Source organism: Anolis carolinensis, unplaced genomic scaffold (genome assembly GCF_035594765.1).
Source record: "Anolis carolinensis isolate JA03-04 unplaced genomic scaffold, rAnoCar3.1.pri scaffold_14, whole genome shotgun sequence".
NCBI lineage: Eukaryota > Metazoa > Chordata > Lepidosauria > Squamata > Dactyloidae > Anolis > Anolis carolinensis.
In genome coordinates this window covers 5,656,528-5,679,299 of record NW_026943825.1, presented here as the reverse complement: position 1 = coordinate 5,679,299, position 22,772 = coordinate 5,656,528, and the positions used below count along the sequence as shown (strand labels likewise).

The following is a 22,772-nucleotide window of genomic DNA, read 5'->3' as shown; positions in this document are numbered from 1 at the left end:
AACCCACTTGCTTAGTTTCCAACAGATCTCACAACCTCTGAGGATGCCTGCCATAAATGTGGGTGAAACGTCAGGAGAGAATGCTTCTGGAACATGGTCAGACAGCCTGGAACTCACAGCAACCCAGTGATTTTGGCTATGAAAGCCTTTGACAACACATTCAGGCTGTTTGCATATTTGTGGACTTTTATATGCTGCTCTGATCCAGATGTGAAGAGCAAATTAATAAGAAAAAGAATAAATGAATGTTTTTTCTGGATACCATCTATGCTGTGTTTTGATTGTGGCAAAGGGCTGAATTAGATAGTTCTTGGAGTCTCCTCCAACTCTATGATTCTATTTTTCTATTTGCTATAACTTGGATTAACCAGTCAACACACATAGAACAGCAACGTATGACTACAGGAATGCCATATTGCAGCAAAAGGCTCGCATTGTATTGTAAATATTGTATTTCATCACGAGTTACTGTCCACTTTATCAGATGTAAAAAAATACAATATTGATCTTAGTGACTGATCTTTGTCCTCTGCTGTTCAAATGCAACAACTGGGGAAAAAGGGGGAATGTCTAATTATAGGGATATGTTTTATTCACATAGGCAGAGCAAAACTACACTATTGTTCACTAGGATACAGGTATTCTGAAATACAAGAAACCCTCCTTTAGTATAAAAGGATGTGGATGAGGTGAACAGAATGGGGTCATCAACTCCTTCACTGAGCCATAGAGCAGCTTCTGCATTTCAGTTGCAGCACACACAGATATATACAAAAAGAGAGAGAGAGCAAGAAGTTCATCAATTATTTAAATAATATCATGTAGCTGAATCATAAGGGTTGCTGGCAAGGCGTTGCCTCAGTGAAGGAATGCCTGCCACTACTTGCAATCCCTCAATCACCTTGCTCCTAAGTCCACTTTGCGGTTTCTTCCTACAATTGCAGAAACGATATCAATGTCATGCCACACAACAACCCCGACCAACGCCTCTATAAAAGACAACTAGTTTTCTTTCCTTTAAAGATACACTTTAGTGAGCTAATAATAGTCTTGATGGGTGGACACTGAGATGGAAGGGCAACAAATGTGGAGGACATTAATGTGCTGTTCCAAAGTCATATTGCTTTAAGGTTGATCAGTGGTAACATAGGTTCAGGAGTCTTCCTGAAGGGAAGAGAGTTTTATTATTTTTTGGGCATTAATCTAACTTGACAATTCATTCTTCTCTAATCACTTAACAAACAATGCAAAGTGGCAAAAAGAGCAGTGGCTATTCTATGGGACACCTTGTAAGCTGCAGGGTTTTTTTTTCTGGACACAAATGGTGTGGTAGAAGCATGATAGGACTAACAGAGCAATGTCTAACGTTGTCCTGAACAGCAGCAGCAGCAACAAGGTCCATCTCAAAGAAGGAAAAGTGGAGCCTCTTTCTGGGCGGAAATTCCCTTGATCCTTCTTCTAATACTTGGTGGTGAAGGACTGGAACTCTAGACAAGTGATCTCTTTCTCATTGGAGAACACGGCCCGGTCAATACGTGACATGGGGCTCCCCACGGTGCGCAGCCAGTTCTTCCTGGGGAGGGAAAGGGGAGAAGAAGCACAAATCAGCATGCTGCTCTGTTCTCCTTCCCAGACCGGCATGAATCCAGGTTTTTCATAGACTACAAAAGCGATCAAGTCACAGAGACTAGGACAGGCATGAGCCAACTTCAGCCCTCCAGGTGTTTTGGATTTCAACTGCCACAATTCCTAACAGCCAGTAGTGTTAGGAATTGTGGGAGATGAAATCCAAAGCACCTGGAGGGCCAAAGTCTGCCCATGCCTGGCCTAGGTGTTTTGGACTTACAAAGGAAATATTGGGTTGTTGTATGTCTTTCGGGCTGTGTGGCCATGTTCCAGAAGTATTCTCTCCTGACGTTTTGCCCACATCTATGGCAGGCATCCTCAGAGGTTGTGAGGTATGGATAAACTTTGGAAAGTCGAAGGAAAGAAGCCTTCCCAGAAGCAATGGCTTGACACGTGTTTCATGCTTTGCGGATTCCTTGGGCCAGAGACCCTTTCTTTCCTTCGACTTTCCAAAGTTTATCCATACCTCACAACCTCTGAGGATGCCTGCCATAGATGTGGGCGAAACGTCAGGAGAGAATACTTCTGGAACATGGCCACACAGCCCGAAAGACATACAACAACCCTGTGATCCCGGCCATGAAAGCCTTCGACAACACAAAGGAAATATTGTTGAAAGGGGGCAATCACACTGGCCAGCCCAGTTTCCATTTTCAACAGCAGCAGGAATCAGTAATAAGCTCTTATGTACTTCTCAATAGTGGGACCCTCTCCCTCGCCTTCCTCTCGAGGCCGAGAGAGTATGACCCGCTTAAGGTCACCCAGTGGGTTTGCGTGGCTGAGCAGGGATTCGAACTCTAGTCTACAGAATGTGTAATTCAATGCTTAAAGCATCACACTTCACTTTGGCTATTATAGCAGTAGTAAACCAATCACAGATGTAAATATTTTTGGCAACTTATATACAACAACAATGAACATGAAGTTCTATAACATGCTGTATTGGATGTTCTTTCTTGCCAGGGATGAAGGTATCAAGCACAAAAACTGTGGAGCAGACTTCTCCGTAACGGCAGTAGTTATTTAGCTGTGAAGGTTTATAACATTCACTGTGCTGGATATCTTTTCTTGTAAGGTAAAGCAAGAAAGAACATCCAATACAGCATATTATAAACGCTTGACATCCTTTGAAGATCTTTACACAGTTCTCCAGAATAAAATTATTGCTGTAAGATTCTTTTGTAAAACTCTCTTGGCTATGATCAGTCACTGTGTATATTACAATCTTACGTTCTTTGTATACATGTTCATTATTGTTGTATATAAGTTACGAAAAATATTTACTTCCATATTTTACTGTATTAAGTTATCGTATATTATATGTTGCTTTGCACTGGTTGGAAACCGCCCTGAGTCCCATTGGGGAGATAGAGCAGTGTACAAATAAATAATAATAATAATAATAATAATAATAATAGTAATAATAATAATAATTATTATTACTACTTCTGTTTTTACTGCTGCTCATAGTGGATTTGTGTCTTTGTGAGTTTGGGAATCCATTATCTTTTTGGCTATTATAGCAGTACAGTATATGAATAATAATATGCCATAATAATGTATTACTTAATCCAAATGACAGTAATGCATTTGATGATTTTGCATCTAAAGGCAACAAAAGACGGTATTATAGCGTTGGATTAGGTCTGGGGAGACACAGGTTTAAATGCTGTATTTGGCCATGAAGGAGCTCAGTGGCTGACCTTAATAAATGAAATGGAGAGAGAAATGGTGCAAAGTACATGCAATTTAAATCGACAACCCCCAGAGAGACAGCTCTGTCAATTTAGAGGCGGTAAAAGCAACAAGACATGGATAACAGTTAATACTAATCCAGATCACTCCAGATGCCCATTGTCTGCAAATGAGATACATAAAGAAAAGCCTTCGATATCTTGAAATATCAAGAGCTCGTGAATGAAATTTCCCTTATAGCAGGCATGAGCAAACTTCGGCCCTCCAGGTGTTTTGGACTTCAACTCCCACAATTCCTAACAGCCTATCGGCTGTTAGGAATTGTGAGAGCTAATGTCCAAAACACCTGGAGGGCTGAAGTTTGCTATAGACTGAATATAGCATAAGGAAATAACTTTTAGCATGTTGCCCAAACATTGGCCCAGCTGGTACTCATGTTTTTTTAATTTAATCAAGCTTGTGTATGTGTGGCGAGGATGACTATGGTTAAAGAACCCACTGTAGTTATGGTTCTCTCCGGAACTCTTATTCAGAAGTAGGGAAAGGTTAAATGGCTGCACACTTTTTGTTTTTTTATCCCCTTCCAGGACCTTTGAAAAAAAGAGAGAGAGGAGAGCATCAACCAGGGGAATACCAGTTGCTATGGATTATCTTGCACCCACTTTATCCATTGCTCAGGAGGGCAAGAGTAGCGTGGTTGCTATGGAAGCAGCCCCAATTCCCCCATCCCCGCTTCCCAGAGACATAGTGAAGGTAGAAGCTAGGAAGAGGCAGGTTGCTATGGAAACTGTCCCAGTTTCCTCGGGTGTCTCTCCCTCTCAAGGTGATGGGAGGGGGGATTGGTTGCCATAGAAACTGCCTCTGGTTGTCATCTCCTCGGTGAAGGTGATGGAGCCCCTTCTTATACCAAACACTGATGCCACGGATCCCCCAGGGTGACCCTGCAAATTCACAAAGCAATTTTCTTCATCTCCTCCTGGACCCGCTTCCTAATTGCAAGCTGACCCAAGACCCAGATTCATCACAGGGTGCCAATCTGCTGTGGGCACTGAGTCAGGGGAGATGCCCTATTTAGACGTTTCAAATTGAGAAAGCAGGTTGGGCAAATTGTCTGCACAGGGTTTTCTTTGCAGATCAGGATTATTGAAACGATTAAAACAGGCCACCCTGTTTCCATCTCCTTTTTGTATTTTTATTATTTCAAAATAGGGGTGCAACTTAGGAAAGTCAGAGGAGGCACCCTTTTCCTCACATACATCAAAGATCAGATGTCAGTATCGATCACGATCACCCCATGTATCCAGTTATATAATTAAAGTTAACATTACAAATGCTTTTTAGGAGGGAGTGTTCAACTTGTTCTCGCTGCTGTTCTAATTTTAAGTTTTGAACACAGCCAAGATTCGGCATTTGAATGTTACTGTGAAACTTGTCCTCCACACTTGGACAATCTTTTTAGGTCATGATGTGTTTCAAATTCACATTCTGTGTCGATTGCGTTTCAATCTTTGCTCCATGTATTCTCATACATGTACTGTATTTCATATAAATATGTTTTAATATATGCATTTTAATGAATGCATTTTATGATGATGATGATGTATGAGGCAAGGCAGGTAAAACAAAAAGTGGGTTGCTGTGAGTTTTCCGGGCTGTATGGCCATGTTCCAGAAGCATTCTCGCCTGACATTTCGCCCACATCTATGGTAGGCATCCTCAGAAGAAACTAAGCAAGAGGGATGTATATATCTGTGGAGAGAAAGAACTCTTGTCTGTTTGAGGCATGTGTGAATGTTTCAATTTATATTTATTTCCAATATTTCTACCCCGCCCTTCTCCCCGAGGGGACTCAATTGGTCATCTTGATTAGCATACACCAGCCATCACCTCCCAACAAAGGATTCCCCCAGGCAGTAAGCAGCCAGACCTTGAAGCTGCAAGGCTATTCAATGCTCCTCAAGTGTTCAATGGCAACATTCACATCTGCCTCAAACAGACAAGAGTTCTTTCTCCCATCCTGGACCTTCCACAGATATATAAATCCCACTTGCCTAGTTTCCAACATACCTCATTACCTCTGAGGATGCCCACCATAGATACAAGCGAAATGTCAGGAAATAATGCTTCAGGAACATGGCCATACAGCCCGGAAAACTCACAGGAACCCAGTGATTTTGGCCATAAAAGCCTTCAACAACACATAAAAAATAAAAAATAAATTCTTTTTCTTATTATTCACTAGGAATTGTATGTTTATCCTGTATCAAGACAGAGCGCTTTGATTTGTAACTTTTCATTTAACCAGCTTTTCCCCTCAAGAGACTGATGTTGGGAAGAAAAGATCTGACTCTATTCAACAACTTGCAACTGTAAGAATCTCTCAGGCGGCAGCCATAGTAGTATTACTGTTATTATCTGCTTGTGATGCTCAAATCATGAATGTATAGTGACAGATTCAGAGCTGGAAGCCTATTCATAGTGCGAACCACTCTATATTTCATCCAGATTGCATGTCAGGTGGTCTCTTCCCAGTTTATGATGCTAAAGACTTTGGTTTCACATTAATACTCACATGATTTCCACTTTCTCTTTCGGGCCCTGCAGCTGTCCAATCACAGTCCCATGCGCAGTGTTCTTCACCCAGCCAACCAGCCCCAACTTCCTACCTTGCTCTTCTGTGTACTAGCAGAAAAAGCCAGAAAGACACAGAGAAAGGTGTAAAAATCCGCAAAAGATGTTAAGGCTGGTTTAAATTTGCACATACATCATTTAGTGTCATCTTGCTTGACAACTGGCAGCTGAATATGTGAATTGTCTTGACTAAGGAATGTTATGTTTTAAGATTATGCAAGGTGACACAGAAGTTGCTCATGATCTGCCATGTGTCTTTCACCCAGACAGATCTCAGTCCACCGAGGGACGGATGAAGGGAAGAGAACAATGCAAGGCAGCTTTGCTAAATCATCTGCTGTTTTTTTCTATGCTTCCTTAGCCCCATCCTCTGCTATTATGGGCAGCTTTCTTGGGTATTCATGCGGCAATTTCAATGGATCAAACCCATTATAATTATATCCAGGGGAAATATGAGGGGTATAGGCAATTGAAAATGAACAGAGTATCTGTATTGTACATGAACAAAATAATCTACATTAGGAAGTACTTGGATCCTTGATTCTCCAAGTATCCTTGGACCTGAGTCTCCAATCCTCATAGTTAATCTCCAAGTAGAAGATAAGGGTATAAATGCCTCACCATATCCTCACAGTGGGATTATGTCTTACCTTTCTAAAGAAGACACCTAGGAGAAGGAAAAGATGTCATTTAGTGGCCCATTAACTACAAACAGAAGATTTGAGCACGATGCCTAACCTATCATTGCGTTATGTGACAGGAGGAAAGGGGTGAAAACATATTGTCAGTATGTGCATGTTGCCCATTCACACTGATTAATAAACCAAAATCCATGGCTTACAATTACATATAAAAATGAACTTGCTCCACTACCTGTCTTTCAAAAGTCCAGAGTTTCTGGACTGCTCCCTGTCTTTCAAAAGTCCAGAGTTTCTCCTGTCACTGTGCTAGATATGAAGTTCTTCCAGCTTCTAATCTAGACCCATCCTTCCACTATATAATAATATAAAATAATATAATACAATAATGTAATGTAATAATATTATTAATATAATAATGTAATATAATAATGTGATATTATAATATAACATAATATAATAGTGTAATATAATAATGTAATATTTCATGTACTCTTTCTCTCTCTTAAGAGACATTTTCCCACTTCTCTCATTGTAAAATTATTCCACTGTATGACCTTTTGTAGTATTTTGCACCATTACATGACATCACAGTGATCCAGCTAATAGCTATGATCGGCAGATTATCACTGTCTCCTCTCTCTATGGGGGATTATGAATCAGAAAGACACGCATATTCCAACCTATTGCTAAGTGACAACAGGATGCAGCGTAAAAGTCCCATATGAGCCTCCTTTGCTTCCCCCCCTTTTTTGCCATGGAAACAGTTATATGAGTCCCCATTTTTAGCACTTTGGGTCTTGAATATCCCATATCATGTTGTAAATCTTTAAATTTTAATTATGTGTGGGTTGAAATATATACCGTATATACTCGAGTATAAGCCGACCCAAATATAAGCCGAGGCACCTAATTTCACCACTGGGAAAACATTGACTCCAGTATAAGCCAGGGGTGGTAAATTTCAGAAATAAAAATAGATACCAATAAAATTACATTGAGTCATCAGTAGGTTAACTGTTTTTGAATATTTACATGAAGCTCAAATTTAAGATAAGACTCTGATCAAATCATTATTCTCATCTTCTTCAAGGTAAATGTGCTTATGTATCCTTATAATAATAATAGAGTAAAATAATACATGTAATAATAATAATAATAAATACAGGAAAATAATACAAGTAATAATAAATAGAGTAAAATAATAAATGCAATAATATAATAATATCAGAGTGAAATAATAAATGTATTATTAATAATAATAAAAACAGAGTAAAATAAATGTAATAGTAGCAATAATAATAGAGAAAAATAATAAATGTAATACAGTAGAGTCTCACTTATCCAACGTAAACGGGCCGGCAGAATGTTGGATAAGCGAATATGTTGGATAGTAAGGAGAGATTAAGGAAAAGCCTATTAAACATTAAATTAGGTTATGATTTTACAAATTAAGCACCAAAACATCATGTTATACAATACATTTGACAGAAAAGGTAGTTCAATACACAATAATGCTTTGTAGTAATTACTGTATTTATGAATTTAGACCAAAATATCATGATGTATTGAAAACATTGACTACAAAAATGCATTGGATAATCCAGAACGTTGGATAAGCGAGTGTTGGATAAGTGAGACTCTACTGTAATACCAATAATAATATAAAAAATAATAAATGTACCATATATTTTCGAGTATAAGCTGACCCAAATATAAACCAACCAGGACCCTCACCTGAGTATAAGCCGAGGGGGGCTTTTTCAGTCTTAACAAAAGGGCTGAAAAACTAGGCTTATACTCGAGTATATACAGTATATATATATATATATATATATATAAAATTATACATCTTTTAATTTTAATTGTGTGTGTGTGTTGTGTGTGTGTATATATGTGTGTGTGAGTGTGTGTGTATATATATATATAATTATACATCTTTTAATTTTAATTGTGTGTGTTGTGTGTGTATATATATATGTGTGTGTGTGTGTATATCTGTATATATATATATATATATATATATATATACACACACACATACACACACACACATATATATACACACACAACACATTATATACAGTAGAGTCTCACTTATCCAAGCTAAATGGGCCAGCAGAAGCTTGGATAAGCGAATATCTTGGATTTTTTTTTTCGTGTCAGGAGCAACCGAGGTTGCTTCTGGAGTGAGAGAATTGGCCGTCTGCAAGGACGTTGCCCAGGGGACGCCTGGATGTTTTGATGTTTTTACCATCTTTGTGGGAGGCTTCTCTCATGTCCCCGCATGGAGCTGGAGCTGATAGAGGGAGCTCATCCGCACTCTCCCCAGGTGGGATTCGAACCTGGCAACTTTCAGGTCAGCAACCCAACCTTCAAGTCACTTAGTCCACTACGCCATCTGGGGGCTCAATATCTTGGATAATAAGGAGGGATTAAGGAAAAGCCTATTAAACATCAAATTAGGTTATGATTTTACAAATTAAGCACCAAAGCATCATGTTATACAACAAAGGAGTTCAATACGCAGAAAAGTAGTTCAATACGCAGTAATGTTATGTTGTAATTACTGTATTTATGAATTCAGCACCAAAATATCATGATATATTGAAAACATTGACTACAAAAATGGCTTGGATTATCCAGAAGCTTGGATAAGCGAGGCTTGGATAAGTGAGACTCTACTGTATATAAAAGGAGGTTAAATCAAGGATGCTGATCCTCCCACCCAGAAATGGCCCAGATCTCGGCGCTACAGAACAAGAACTTGCCTACTCTAAGATACGTGGCTCCTTCAACACCAAAATTGCATTATAACGTTCCCAATTAGTTTCCAACTGTACACATGCCCCCTGTGTATAGGCTTCAATTAAGTTCCCTTTTGAGCCCTTGCAGACTGTCTTCTAATCCTTGCTGCCGTTAGAATCCAAAGCAGAGCTCTGCGGCCCACAGGCTCCTGGCATCTTATTTCAAGGTCTGTGTTGTACATACTATTTGCAGCATGAGCCGCAGAGGAACAGAGCACAGCTTTCTCTGTGCACAGACCTCCTGGAAGCAGCACGATCTGTGCATATACACACACATATATATATAGGCAGAAGGAGAGGGAGAAAACACACAGAGACTCACCCTGGACCTCTCCATGAACCTCATAATCGACCGCCCAGAGCCCAGCAGAAGCCATAACAGAGACAGAGATTCTGTGCTACCCGATCTGTTTTGCACCGCAGCTGGTTTGGCCGGCCTGCAACGTTGCTAAATTCAGCAAGAAGGATGGAGGCAATGTGTCCCACCTGGAATATTAAAGAGCATAAAGAAGCATGTTATCTGATTTCAGCCAAAGACACCTACAGCCTGGCCTATAATGAACCCACGTACACCACACAGGAAAGCTCATTCTAACACACAAAAATCAGCCTTAACAGTGCTCTCTTTTCTTTTAAACGTGAGAATATCAAAAGTTAACACTCTATTGCTCCTATAGGTTAATTCTGTATCTGTGTTTGGTGCAAGGTTTTGATCATTTTGTGTTTTTATTCATCTAATTTATGTTTATATGTAGAGTCTCGCTTATCCAAGCTCTGCTTATCCAAGGTTCTGTATTATCCAACGCAGTTTGCCTTTTAGTAGTCAATGTTTTTGTAGTCAATTTTTCAATAAATTGTGAAATTTTGGTGCTAAATTCATAAATACAGTAATTATTACATAACGTTGTCGTGTACTGAACTGCTTTTTCTATCCATTTTGTTGTAAAGCATGATATTTTGGGTGCTTAATTTGTAAAATCATAACATAATTTGATGTTTAATAGGCTTTTCTTTAATCCCTCCTTATTATTCAACATATTCGCTTATCCAATGTTCTGCCAGCCTGTTCATGTTGGATAAGTGAGACTCTACTGTATAGAGCACAACGTTGGATAAGCGAAAATGTTGGATAATGAGGGATTATGGAAAAGCCTAACAAACGTCAAATTACACTACGATTTTACACATTAAGCACCCAAAACATCATGTTTTACAACAAATCGACAGAAAAAGCAGTTTAGTACATGGTAACATTTATGTAGTAATTACTGTATACAGTAGAGTCTCACTTATCCAACACTCGCTTATCCAACATTCTGGATTATCCAACGCATTTTTGTAGTCAATGTTTTCAATGCAGTGTGATATTTTGGTGCTAAATTCGTAAATAGAGTAATTACTACACAGCATTACTGCGTATTGAACTACTTTTTCTGTCAAATTTGTTGTATAACATGATGTTTTGGGGCTTGATTTATAAAATCATAACCTAATTTGATGTTTAATAGGCTTTTCCTTAATGCCTCCTTATTATCCAACATATTCGCTTATCCAACGTTCTGCCGGCCCGTTTATATTGGATAAGTGAGACTCTACTGTATATGAATTTAGCACCGAAACATCACAATATATTGAAAACATTGACTACAAAAATGGCTACTAACAAATTGGCTACAAATAAAGATAGAATTGCATAAAATGAACTTACAGTAGCAACATTGTTGGAAATTAAATCCATAAAAGTTCAATCTTTGCTGCCTAGAGAAACAGCTGTGGATTGGGGCGGGAGCCAAACTGCGTTGTATAATCCAGAACTCTGGATAAGCAAGTGCTGGATAAGTGAGATTCTATTGTACTTTGTTGTACCTTTCCTTGAGCCATCAGGAGAGGCAAGTAATCTATACACATAATCAAAGTGAAAATACAGTAGAGTCTCACTTATCCAAGCCTCGCTTATCCAACGTTCTGGATTATCCAAGCCATTTTTGTAGTCAATGTTTTCAATATATCGTGATATTTTGGTGCTAAATTCGTAAATACAGTAATTACAATACAGTAGAGTCTCACTTATCCAAGCCTCGCTTATCCAACATTCTGGATTATCCAACGCATTTTTGTAGTCAATGTTTTCAATGCAGTGTGATATTTTGGTGCTAAATTCGTAAATACAGTAATTACTACACAGCATTACTGTGTATTGAACTACTTTTTCTGTCAAATTTGTTGTATAACATGATGTTTTGGTGCTTGATTTGTAAAATCATAACCTAATTTGATGTTTAATAGGCTTTTCCTTAATGCCTCCTTATTATCCAACATATTCGCTTATCCAACGTTCTGCCGGCCCGTTTATGTTGGATAAGTGAGACTCTACTGTATAACATTACTGCGTATTGAACTACCTTTTCTGTCAAATTTGTTGTATAACATGATGTTTTGGTGCTTAATTTGTAAAATCATAACCTAATTTGATGTTTAATAGGCTTTTCCTTCATCTCTCCTTATTATCCAACATATTCGCTTATCCAACGTTCTGCCGGCCCGTTTAGCTTGGATAAGTGAGACTACTGTATAATCAAAGTGAAAATATGTACAGTAGAGTCTCACTTATCCAACATTCGCTTATCCAACGTTCTGGATTATCCAACGCAGTTGGCCTTTTAGTAGTCAGTTTTTGTAGTCAATCTTATCAATACATTGGTGCTAAATTCGTAAATATGGTAATTTCTACATAACATTGCTGTGTATTGAACGGCTTTTTATGTCAAATTTGTTATAAAACATGATGTTTTGGTACTTAATTTGTAAAATCATAACCTAATTTGATGTTTAATAGGCTTTTCCGTAACCCCTCCTTATTGTCAAACATATTCGCTTATCCAACATGTTGTGCTGTACTAAAATATATTGTTTATACATATAATATTGATAATATTATAATGTAATACAATATAATAATAATCATAATACACTATTATAATTGTATACAGTAGAGTCTCACTTATCCAAGCTAAACGGGCCGGCAGAACGTTGTATAAGCAAATATGTTGGATAATAAGGAGAGATTAAACATCAAATTAGGTTATGATTTTACAAATCAAGCCCCAAAACATCATGTTATACAACAAATTTGACAGAAAAAGTACTTAAATTCGCAGTAATGCTATGTAGTAATTACTGTATTTACGAATTTAGCACCAAAATATCACAATGCATTGAAAATACAGTAGAGTCTCACTTATCCAACATAAACGGGCCGGCAGAACGTTGGATAAGCGAATATGTTGGATAATAAGGAGGCATTAAGGAAAAGCCTATTAAACATCAAATTAGGTTATGATTTTACAAATCAAGCCCCAAAACATCATGTTATACAACAAATTTGACAGAAAAAGTAGTTCAATACGCAGTAATGCTGTGTAGTAATTACTCTATTTACGAATTTAGCACCAAAATATCACACTGCATTGAAAACATTGACTACAAAAATGCGTTGGATAATCCAGGGTGTTGGATAAGCGAGTGTTGGATAAGTGAGACTCTACTGTATTTGTGCTTTGCTGCTCTGCTGCTGAGTACACAGGAAAAGGAAAGGGCCTGAGGCTGTGAGGAATGGTGGGAATTGGAGTCCAAAACACCTCATGGATCCAAAGTTGCTTTATTAACCCAACGGCCAAGCTTCATATTTAAATCCTGAGGTGAATGTGGAGGGGAGGGGGGGGGAATAGAAACTGCTGCGTGCCTCGCTTTCAGTTTGGGCGGGAAAAATAAACGGTCGCGCGCCCCTATTGAAACGTATGAGGGGGGGAAGAGAAACAGCTGCGCGCGCCACAGAAGGGGGAAAAAGAAACCGCCCGCTGCTTCCCTCACGATTACCATTAGCTTTACTATTAATTCAGCCATGAACGGGGCAGGACCCTCGGCCGCTTGCAGGGTGCGCGCCCCGCTTTCGAGTCTTGTCTGATAGGAAAACCTTTCTCCTTCCTTCCTTCCGATTCTTGGCGACCTCCTGGACCAGCCCAGGCCAGAGCTCCCTGTCGGCCGTCAAGCCAGTCCCTTCAAGGATCCCACCCCATCCATCTTTCCCTTGGCCCCTCGTCCTTTTCCCTGCCATTTCCCTCAGCATCATTATCTTCTCCAAACTTTCCTCTTCTTTTTTATTATTTGCAATATAGTTTTTTTATTTATTTCTTAAGGATAAGAATGCATTGAAAGTGGGGGAACAGGCTAGATAGTGAAGAATAGTAGGCAAGGAGAGTAAGGGAAGGAGGGACAGAGAGAGAGAAATAAAAATTAAAAAAAACTCAGTAAATATATACAGTAGAGCAGGGGTCCTCAAACTGTTTAAGCAGAGGGCCAGTCCACAATCCTTCAGACTGTGGAGGGGCCAAATTATCATTTGGGGGGGGAAAAACCGAACAAATTCCTATGCACACTGCACATGTCTTATTTGTAGTGCAAAACAACAACAACAATGAAAGACCAATACAATGTTTAAAAATGAAAACAATTGTAACCAACATAAACCTATCAGGATTTCAATGGGAAGTGTGGGCCTGCTTCTGGCCAATAAGTCAAGTTAATTAGGATTGTTGTTGTGTGCCTTCAAGTCATTTCAGACTTTGGGCAAGCCTAAGTCTAAAATTATTTATTTATTCATTTACTACATTTATTTATTACATTTATATACCACCCTTCTCACCCCAAAGGGGACTCAGAGCAGCTGTATGTACATACGATATATTATATTATTAGCATAGCACAATATTAGCATTATATATTACTAAATTATATATTGAACTATACCACTATACTGTAATATTATATGTAAAATATACCATATAATTAATATTATTATATGGTATTATTAGTATTATATTGTATAACATTATAATCAATATTATATGTATATACAATATAATATATTATTTAAAATGATATAAAAATATTATATTATAAAACTGAGGGTGGGGGCCAGGTAAATGACCTTGGAGGGCCGCATCCTGCCCCCGGGCCTTAGTTTGGGGACCCCTGCAGTAGAGCAATGATGGGCAACCTTTTCCACTTGGTGTGTCAAAATTCACCAAAAAAAACCTAGCATGACTTGGGTGGTGTGTCACTTCAAGAAAAACACCATAATTTCACAATATGTATAGTTTAAATAACAAAAATATATACAGTAGAGTCTCACTTATCCAAGCTAAACGGGCCGGCAGAAGCTTAGATAATAAGGAGGGATTAAGGAAACGCCTATTAAACATCAAATTAGGTTATGATTTTACAAATTAAGCACCAAAACATCATGTTATACAACAAATTTGACAGAAAAAGTAGTTCATTACACATTAATGCTATGTAGTAATTACTGTATTTACGAATTTAGCACCAAAATATCACGATATATTGAAAACATTGACTACAAAAATGGCTTGGATTATCTAGAGGCTTGGATAAGCGAGACTCTACTGTAGTTTTTATTGATTTCTTAAGGATAAGAATGCATTGAAAGTGGGGGAACAGACTAGATAGTGAAGAATAGTAGGAAAGGAGAGTAAGGGAAGGAGGGACAGAGAGAGAAAAATAATTTTTTTAAAAAACTCAGTAAATATATACAGTAGAGTCTCACTTATCCAACATAAATGGGCCGGCAGAACCTTGGATAATAAGGAGAGATTAAGGAGAAACCTATTCAACATCAAATTAGGTTATGATTTTACAAATTAAGCACCAAAACATCATGTTATACAACAAATTTGACAGAAAAAGTAGTTCAATATGCAGTAATGCTACGTAGTAATTAGTGTATTTATGAATTTAGCACCAAAAAATCACGATATATTGAAAACATCGACTACAAAAATATGTTGGATAATCCAGAACGTTGGATAAGCGAATTTTGGATAAGTGAGACTCTACTGTGTGTATATATATATATATATATGCCGGGCTCCCTGGTGGTTCAGTGTGTTAAAGCGCTAAGCTGCTGAACTTGCAGACCGAAAGGTCCCAGGTTCAAATTCCGGGAGCAGAATGAGCGCCCGCTGTTAGCCCCAGCTCCTGCCAACCTAGCAGTTCGAAAACATGCAAATGTGAGTAGATCAATAGGTACCGCTCCGGCGGGAAGGTAACGGCGCTCCATGTCATCATGCCGGCCACATGGATATCTTGGATGTATTCTTGATGCATCCTTCCTTTGACTCCCATTTCAGCTGCATCTACACTGCAGAGTTTAATCCAGTATGGCACCACTTCAACTTTCGTGGCTAAAGTCTATGGAATAGTGGGATTTGTAGTTTGGCGAGGCACCAGCAATTTTATTTTGGCAGAGAAGGCTACACACCTTGTAAAACTACAACTCCCACTATTCCCTCACATTGAGCCATAGCAGTTGAAATGCATTAATTTTGCAATATAGATGGTCTCCCTTCCTGAAATATTTCAACCTGTCAAATAGATAAGACTCTTCATGTGCTGGAGGCCAAAATAATAACAATAAAGCAAAATTACTGATCTAAATAATATATTTCAGCTAGAATACAGTATGATAATTTCCTTGACGAATGCCTTTCTGTTTCCTCAGATTGCCTTGAGCTTCATTTTGGATGTGTTTTCTCATCCTACCATCTAGTGGCCACTGGAAACATTTCCTATTTTTTTAATTCATAAAAAATACAGTTTAAAATTTACAAATATACAAATATTGAAACAGAATTAAATATCATTGTTAGTTTTTATTTAGGAATCTCTAGTTCCTTCAGTGGGATTCAGTGATCATTATCCAGCCAAAGTTGGACTGCAAGGCCATGGATACAATATATATACTGGGATGTTTTATGTTGCTTTTAAATGGTTTAAATCAATGTTGCGAGTCTGGGATTTGTTTTGTTGAATGTTGAGATTGGATCATTTTGTTTACTCACTTCCTACAATATAGTATCCCAATAAAAGTATTGCAATATTGTATATGGCAATGTTGTATACACTTGAGACACATGGTGGCAACTTTCTGTGTAAATGATGCAAAGAAGGAAGGAAGGCACACTTTTCTGAATATACAACAAAATTCCTCTGTCCAGCTTTATAAGGATAGTTAACAGCAATTTGTTCATATTGCTTTTATCCATGTATTTTTATTCCTACCGTAGCAAAGAATATTTAGGTAGGTTTCAATGGGGAAAATGACTCTGTGGTAGTTACACTGCCCTATAATGTAGGTTAACCTCACTGAACTGCATTACAGGACTTTACACTGCCATATAATCCAGATCAGTGCAGTTACATTATGTGGCAGTATAGATGGAGTCTGAACCCCCCAGTTTATGATCCTTGAAACCTTTAGAATGGAAGATGGCAGAGACATAGTGTCACACCCACTCTGACACAGGCTAGATCTACACTGCCATATAATCCAGTTTCTGAATCTGGATTATCGTCTTTGAACAGGCTCATATGAGTCTACACTGCCATATAATCCAGTTCAAAGCAGATAATATGGATTCAGAAACTGGATTACTTGGCAGTGTAGATTGAGCCATGCTGTCGTCAAGACAATGTGCCCTCATCTATACTGCCCTATAATCCAGTTTCTGGATCCAGATTATCTGCTTTTGAACTGCTTTGGAGCTTCTTAATGATCTTTACATACATCTTGCCTGCTGCCTTTCCTTTCAGGTATGATGTATCCCAGGAGCCCTTTTTAAATCCATGTTGATAGAGACACAATTGGCTCTTCTTAACAAAAGCTTAAAGAGAACAAACAAGTATTTTGTTGCAGGGAACAACAGTGAATGCAGATTTTTTTGGGGAAACTTTCCTTCTGAGGCAGCCTCCCTTGTGGGAAAGAACATTTGAGCCATATAAGACCATGGGAAGACAAAGCATTCACTATCACTGTGCTTCACTAGTGCTTTTCCAAGTGCTCTTTTTCCTGTTAGGGCAAACAGCATTTTTATTACAGATTACTTAACTTCTATTTCTCCAGTTTTGCAAGGATCTCATGGACAATATTTCAGAATTAACTCTTGAAGTAAATTCTGAGTTTGTTCTTTTTTTTTGAGGCACATGAGAACAGCAATTACAATTTATAGAGAATAAATCAAGAATTCAAAATAAACAACGCATTACTATTGGTTAAAGACTTATGCAGCAGCTCTGCCTAAATTGGTTAAAAATACTAATGATATTCTATTTTAATATTTATATATTTATATATTTGAAAATTGCATTGAAATGCTTTTAATGTAAGCCGCTTTGAGTCTCCTTTGTGGAGAGAAAAAGCAGAATGTAAATAAACTAATAATAATAATAATAATAATAATAATAATAATAATAATAATAATAGAATTAAATGGAGGAAAATCCCAAGGGGGAACCAATAATAATAATAATAATAATAATAATAATAATAATAATAATAATAATAATAATAATAATATATTCGCCACCTCTCCTTGCGGCTTGACATCAACTGAAATGTGATGCGTATAGCATAACACTAAGGATAATTTCATGCTTTACTGAGAACAAAAATTAATGACTTTTGACTGTTTCAGATTTTGGAATATCTAATCATTCAGCTTCAGGATGGAGAAAAGGGCAAGGCAGAAAGATTTTCAACACTGCAAGGGATGCTGGTGGTTTTTATGGACATTGAAGATTCTCTTCAGCAGATGGATCAGTCCTATTGTGTAATTGTCAGTGAGTGTAATGTAAATTGCACCTTAAAATGGGCTCCCTATTTTACACTCTCTTAATACCTAATGATTCGAAGCAACTTTCCATTTCAGACTTTATTTTTCAGTTCAGCAGTGGTTAAGGCAGACACTTATGCATTCCTCTGCAACAGCAAGGGAAATGTATCACTCCACCCGGAGAGGATACACATTTGCATAATTTTGTTTATGCTAACTCGGATGAGTCTAATTTTGGAAATAATTACTATAATTTCAATAGAAACGCAATGCATTCCACAATGAAGGGGGTGCTGACCCAGGTGACCTATATGCATTCTGTTTAGTTTTCTGTTGACATTCTAACTGCTGATCAGCAACTGCAATGTTCTTGGCTCTTCTTTCTAACAATTCTTTAAAATAGATTTGGGCTAGGAAAAAAAAGCTAAAATGTCATAAGTGGAAGACGGAAAAATAGAACATATGGACTCCTATTAAAAGGTGGTGTAAAACAGAGTCATAAATCTGAACACAAATCTGGAATAAACAAAAAATCTTCTTGTTTGCTTCCTACAGTTTCAGCAAAAGGTGATTTTTGCCACCGACTCCTCAGTGATCAGATACAGAGAGGTAAATATTTTCCGTATCTTTGATCACTTTGGCTGCCCTTCTCTGGATTCATCCTAACTTCTCCATATCCTGAACAGGATTATTATTCCAGGAGATGTCTGGCCAAAGCAGAATAGAATGAGACTATGGCTTCCCTTGATCTCAATGCTATACTCCTATAAATGCAGTCCAGAATCACATTGGCCTTTTCTGCTACCGCATCACAGAGTAATAGATAATAATACTTCATTTCTAGACCGCCCTCTGTGTCATCTGGCTTGCCCTGTGATCCTGATATGCCAAACCTTGCTTTCTGGTGTTGCTCTCTTATTGCCAGAGAAGGCCACAAGTAGAGAACAAATGGAAGAAGAATCAATCGCTCTCATTTATGCATTTGACATAGGGGTTCCTTCACTGTTATTGTTCTAATGCAGGCATGGGCAAACTTCGGCCCTCCAGGTGTTTTGGACTTCAACTCCCACAATTCCTAACAGACTCCTGGCTGTTAGGAATTGTGAGAGTTGAAGTCTGAAACACCTAGAGGGCTGGTTTTCCCATGCCTGTTCTAATGATATGAAGATGAAAGTTCCATACAGCCATATAACTCAGAAAAATCTGCAATATCTGCTTTGAACTGTATTATCTGAGTCCACAATGCCATATAATTCAGTTCAGTGTGGATTTTATACAACTGTGTGGAAGGGGCCTGAGTCTCCACTGCCAGATAACATGGGATAAACAGGTAATCTGGGATCAGATCCTGGAATAAAGAGCCCTTAGTGGCATTTTTTTTAATAACTGCTCCTTTATAAAGTGTGGCTGGAGAAGTGCAATATCAGAAGATCCTCAAGTGGTGAGATGCTTTTCTTAAAAGACTCATGTGAACTGCTTGTTGGTGTTTACATCTTTCCTCGGAGAAAGAGGGCAGGCTTCCTGTGAATGGTATCTTTATCCACTGGTGCCTGAAATGCCTAAAGGCAGAGCCCAGTAAATTTCCTGTCTCCTTTGGCAGTGGTATATTCACCACCTCAAATTCCAGCCTGTCCTCATTCCCAGGGCAGGGCTTTCTTTGTCTTATATTATTTTGCCTGACATTCGTAATTTTCCGTCCTGCAGAAATTGAAGGCTTGCTGCCTTTATGCCAGAGGAAGGCCGTGAGTGGAAAGGGGTGTCCTCATGAACCTCTACATGCCATGCCTTTTCAGCTCTCTTTTAAGGTTAGCCTCTCTGGTGGCTTTGGCCCCTCTCAGGACCAAACTTAGCATAAAGTATTTTGCAGGGATATTTTGTACATTTCATGGGAACAAGCAGAAAACACACACTTAGGATGCACCAGTGCCAGCTTTGTGAACAGTTTATGACGACACTGGGCTTCCTACAGTTTGCTAACCTTGGCTATTACAGAAATCCCCACATCAAGACTTTTAAGATTTGGCCTATACAATTTTTAGTGAAGTAGGAATACTTCGGCAATAACAAAAAAACAAAAACAAAAACTGGTTCTCATTATTTCTTGTTCTTGTAACTGTTTTGAATCTTTGACACTCAATGTTTGAATTTATTGGTCTCCTATAATAATTTTGGACAAGATCTAAATTATATTCTTAGGGTATGGAATATAGTTTTTAGGGAACCATTTTGGAAAGGGAGCTTTATCTAGATGCATTTTGTGTGGGGTTTCAGGTCTGTGAGAAATCCAGAGTTCTGGAAGAGGATTGTTTAGCCATGAAACAGTTCATCCATAGGATCAGCCTTGTACACACAATGGTAAGATTCTTCTTCTGGACCATGAAGCTTTCATGGGATCAACCGGCTACAAACGGAGGCCTTAAAGAAGTGCTAGCTTCAGGATGTGTGAGGCTCTCTGGAAAGCAATTTAAAAAGGGAAGTGTTTCCTGAACCTCTGAAGCAATTCACTCCCGAGGAAAAGTGTTCTTTTAGGTGTTTCAATGGCTATTGTAACTTTACACTTATACATATTTAGTAGCCTTTCGGCAGAATGAAAATTCATATATTAGAACTGGTTCTACACATATATTCTGCTTCGGAATAGACATTTGGCAAAATCTACCAGATTTAAGCTATGGTTGCGGGTTTGGCATGATTCCAAACTTGCAACTGGCCTTTGCAAGGGTTCTTTTGGTGCTGAACACTCACACATGTAAATGCATGTTTTATTAATAGAAATGATACAGCAGATATACACAGCAAAGAAGCATTCCAAACCTCTTACAACTTATGCTTTCTTCTAATTTCCAGTCTATTTGATTATCTGTTGCTCTGTTCTGTAGATCAATTTTCATTATTGTGTAAAAGTGAATGGACGAATTTCTGCTGAGACCTATAGGTAAGTAAATACTTCTTCCAGAAAAGCAGGATGGATGAATGGATGGATAGATAGGTAGATAAGTAAACATCAGTCTAATGTGCTGTGTTTCCAAGTTAATATTTTATAATTTGCTTGTGCTAATGTAGGAAAATCACAAAAACCTTGCAACTTCCAAGTATATCCTTGCTGAATGTTGCCTCCTAAGCTCTAATTTTTTTACAGCCACATGGCACTTTACGCTCTGCTTGCTGTGAACTGAATGCTCAAACTATGAGTATCCTGTTTTTGTATTTTGGATGCTCTGCTGTATTTTTGGGTAGTTTTCCTCCAAACACCAGAAAATCCTAAATCCATTTTTTTCATCATCAGATGTTTGTTTATATGTTATTGTCTTCTTTTGTTAATGCCCTCAAACTCAGTCAATGCAGCCCTGCTTTACATTTTACATGTTTTATTAACAACTAAATATTTTGTATGCTAAATATTTTAAAGCTAGCATACTTACAGGTTTGTCCTTGATAGCTGGTATTTCTACTGCAGGGAGACAGGTCTATCAGTGCCATCATAGAGCTTTATTGTCAATTGCTATTCAGAACATCAAGAACAAAGAGAGTCCTGTATTTTTCCTCCTCTGTCCTGAAAGAATTGGCAAGGATTAACAATTTGTCCTGAATTAAACTTTCCCATTGAAACGCCTCTTATTTAAAGCCCAGTCTTGCAGCTTTGGAACCCAGCCGGGGGAAAAGAGACTGGCGATCCAGGGCAGCCTTTTCAACTGTTAGAATCAACAGCCATAATTCTAAACTCACAATATAGACTAGGTTGATGTTTAGTATTGTGATTTGCATGTCATCAGTAATACAAAAAGAAAATACATAATCACATTCAAAGAGAGGGTACTAAATGTGCATGTTGTGATTTATATATAGAGTAAATAAATACAATGAGTATAATTTAAATAGGGAAGTAACCCATGCCACCTTTGTGGGTATGACTGTTTCTCAGTTTGATCTACAACTGTTGCTAATTGTAAGTGGGCAAGGTGCATTTGCCCACTTAAAAAAAGAGAAAGCTGTCTAATAGAGGCCAATGTTGCCAGTGTCCTTCAAACAGAGAAAGGAAAGGCTTAAAGCCTGCACTTGATTGCTTAAAGAAAATGAATATGGCTAGACCAGCCAGGAGAGGGAGGAATGAAGCTGGCCAGCTCCTATATATACTGCAGTACACAGAAATAGAACAGAAATAGAATCATAGAGTTGAAAGGGATCCCAAGAATCATGTAGGCAAACTTCTTTCCAGTACAGGAATCCACAACTAACCATAACCTCTGTTTAAAAGAACTCTAATGAGGGAGAGAATACCACTTTCCGAGTCAATCTGTTCCACTGTTGAACAACTCTGACCATCAAATTATATCTTTCTTAATATTTAGTCAGAATATGCTGATGGTAATTTGAAGCCATTAGCTCAGGTTTTATCCTCCTGAACAGCAGAAAACAAGCTTACTCCAACATCTATATGACAGTCCTTCAGATATTTAAAGATGCATATCATATCACTTCTCTCTTTTGCAAGCCTAGCATACCCAGTTCCCTTAAGAGTTATTTACTTTCTAGAGCTTTGATCGCATCAGACACACTCTTTTGGACACATTCTTAAAGAGTGCTTGCTAATGGTCCCTCGTTATCAGGAGAAGTGACAAGTGAGGTGCTACAAGGTTTAGATTTAGTCCTCAAATCAGCTACAAATCCAATTAATAGTAGCATTC

General features: G+C 38.1%; 2 protein-coding genes across 3 annotated transcripts in view; one reads left to right on the top strand and one right to left on the bottom strand.

Moving 5' to 3' along the window:
* Nucleotides 1-564: 564 nt before the first annotated feature.
* On the bottom strand, nt 565-21,665 carry LOC100557059 (acylphosphatase-2). Of its 2 annotated transcripts, XM_062965348.1 has the most exons (5): nt 21,510-21,665; nt 9,720-9,883; nt 6,603-6,619; nt 5,894-6,003; nt 565-1,573 (listed from the first exon to the last, which is right to left on the bottom strand). In XM_062965348.1, the coding sequence occupies exons 2-5, from the start codon at nt 9,772-9,774 to the stop codon at nt 1,459-1,461; spliced, it is 297 nt and encodes a 98-aa protein (XP_062821418.1). In that variant the 5' UTR covers nt 9,775-9,883; nt 21,510-21,665; the 3' UTR covers nt 565-1,458. The 2 variants fall into 2 exon arrangements, with proteins under 2 accessions (XP_062821418.1, XP_062821419.1); XM_062965349.1 differs by lacking the exons at nt 6,603-6,619; nt 21,510-21,665 and adding an exon at nt 12,943-12,958.
* top6bl (TOP6B like initiator of meiotic double strand breaks) overlaps nt 13,090-22,772 on the top strand; it is an 18,616-nt gene continuing 8,933 nt past the window's right edge. Inside the window, exons 1-6 of the mRNA XM_062965350.1 lie at nt 13,090-13,331; nt 17,950-18,094; nt 18,643-18,696; nt 19,792-19,892; nt 20,359-20,442; nt 20,967-21,022. Coding sequence (XP_062821420.1) covers nt 13,299-13,331; nt 17,950-18,094; nt 18,643-18,696; nt 19,792-19,892; nt 20,359-20,442; nt 20,967-21,022 — 473 coding nt within the window. The 5' untranslated portion in view covers nt 13,090-13,298. The remainder of the gene's footprint in view (nt 13,332-17,949; nt 18,095-18,642; nt 18,697-19,791; nt 19,893-20,358; nt 20,443-20,966; nt 21,023-22,772) is intronic.

Excerpts from the sequence above, each read along its gene's own strand:
- LOC100557059 (XM_062965348.1), bottom strand. The coding sequence starts at position 9,774 with ATGGCTTCTGCTGGGCTCTGGGCGGTCGATTATGAGGTTCATGGAGAG. Across the intron at positions 1,574-5,893 it reads AAAGAGAAAGTGGAAATCAT|GAAGAACTGGCTGCGCACCG; the intron begins GTGAGTATTAAT and ends TTCCCTCCCCAG.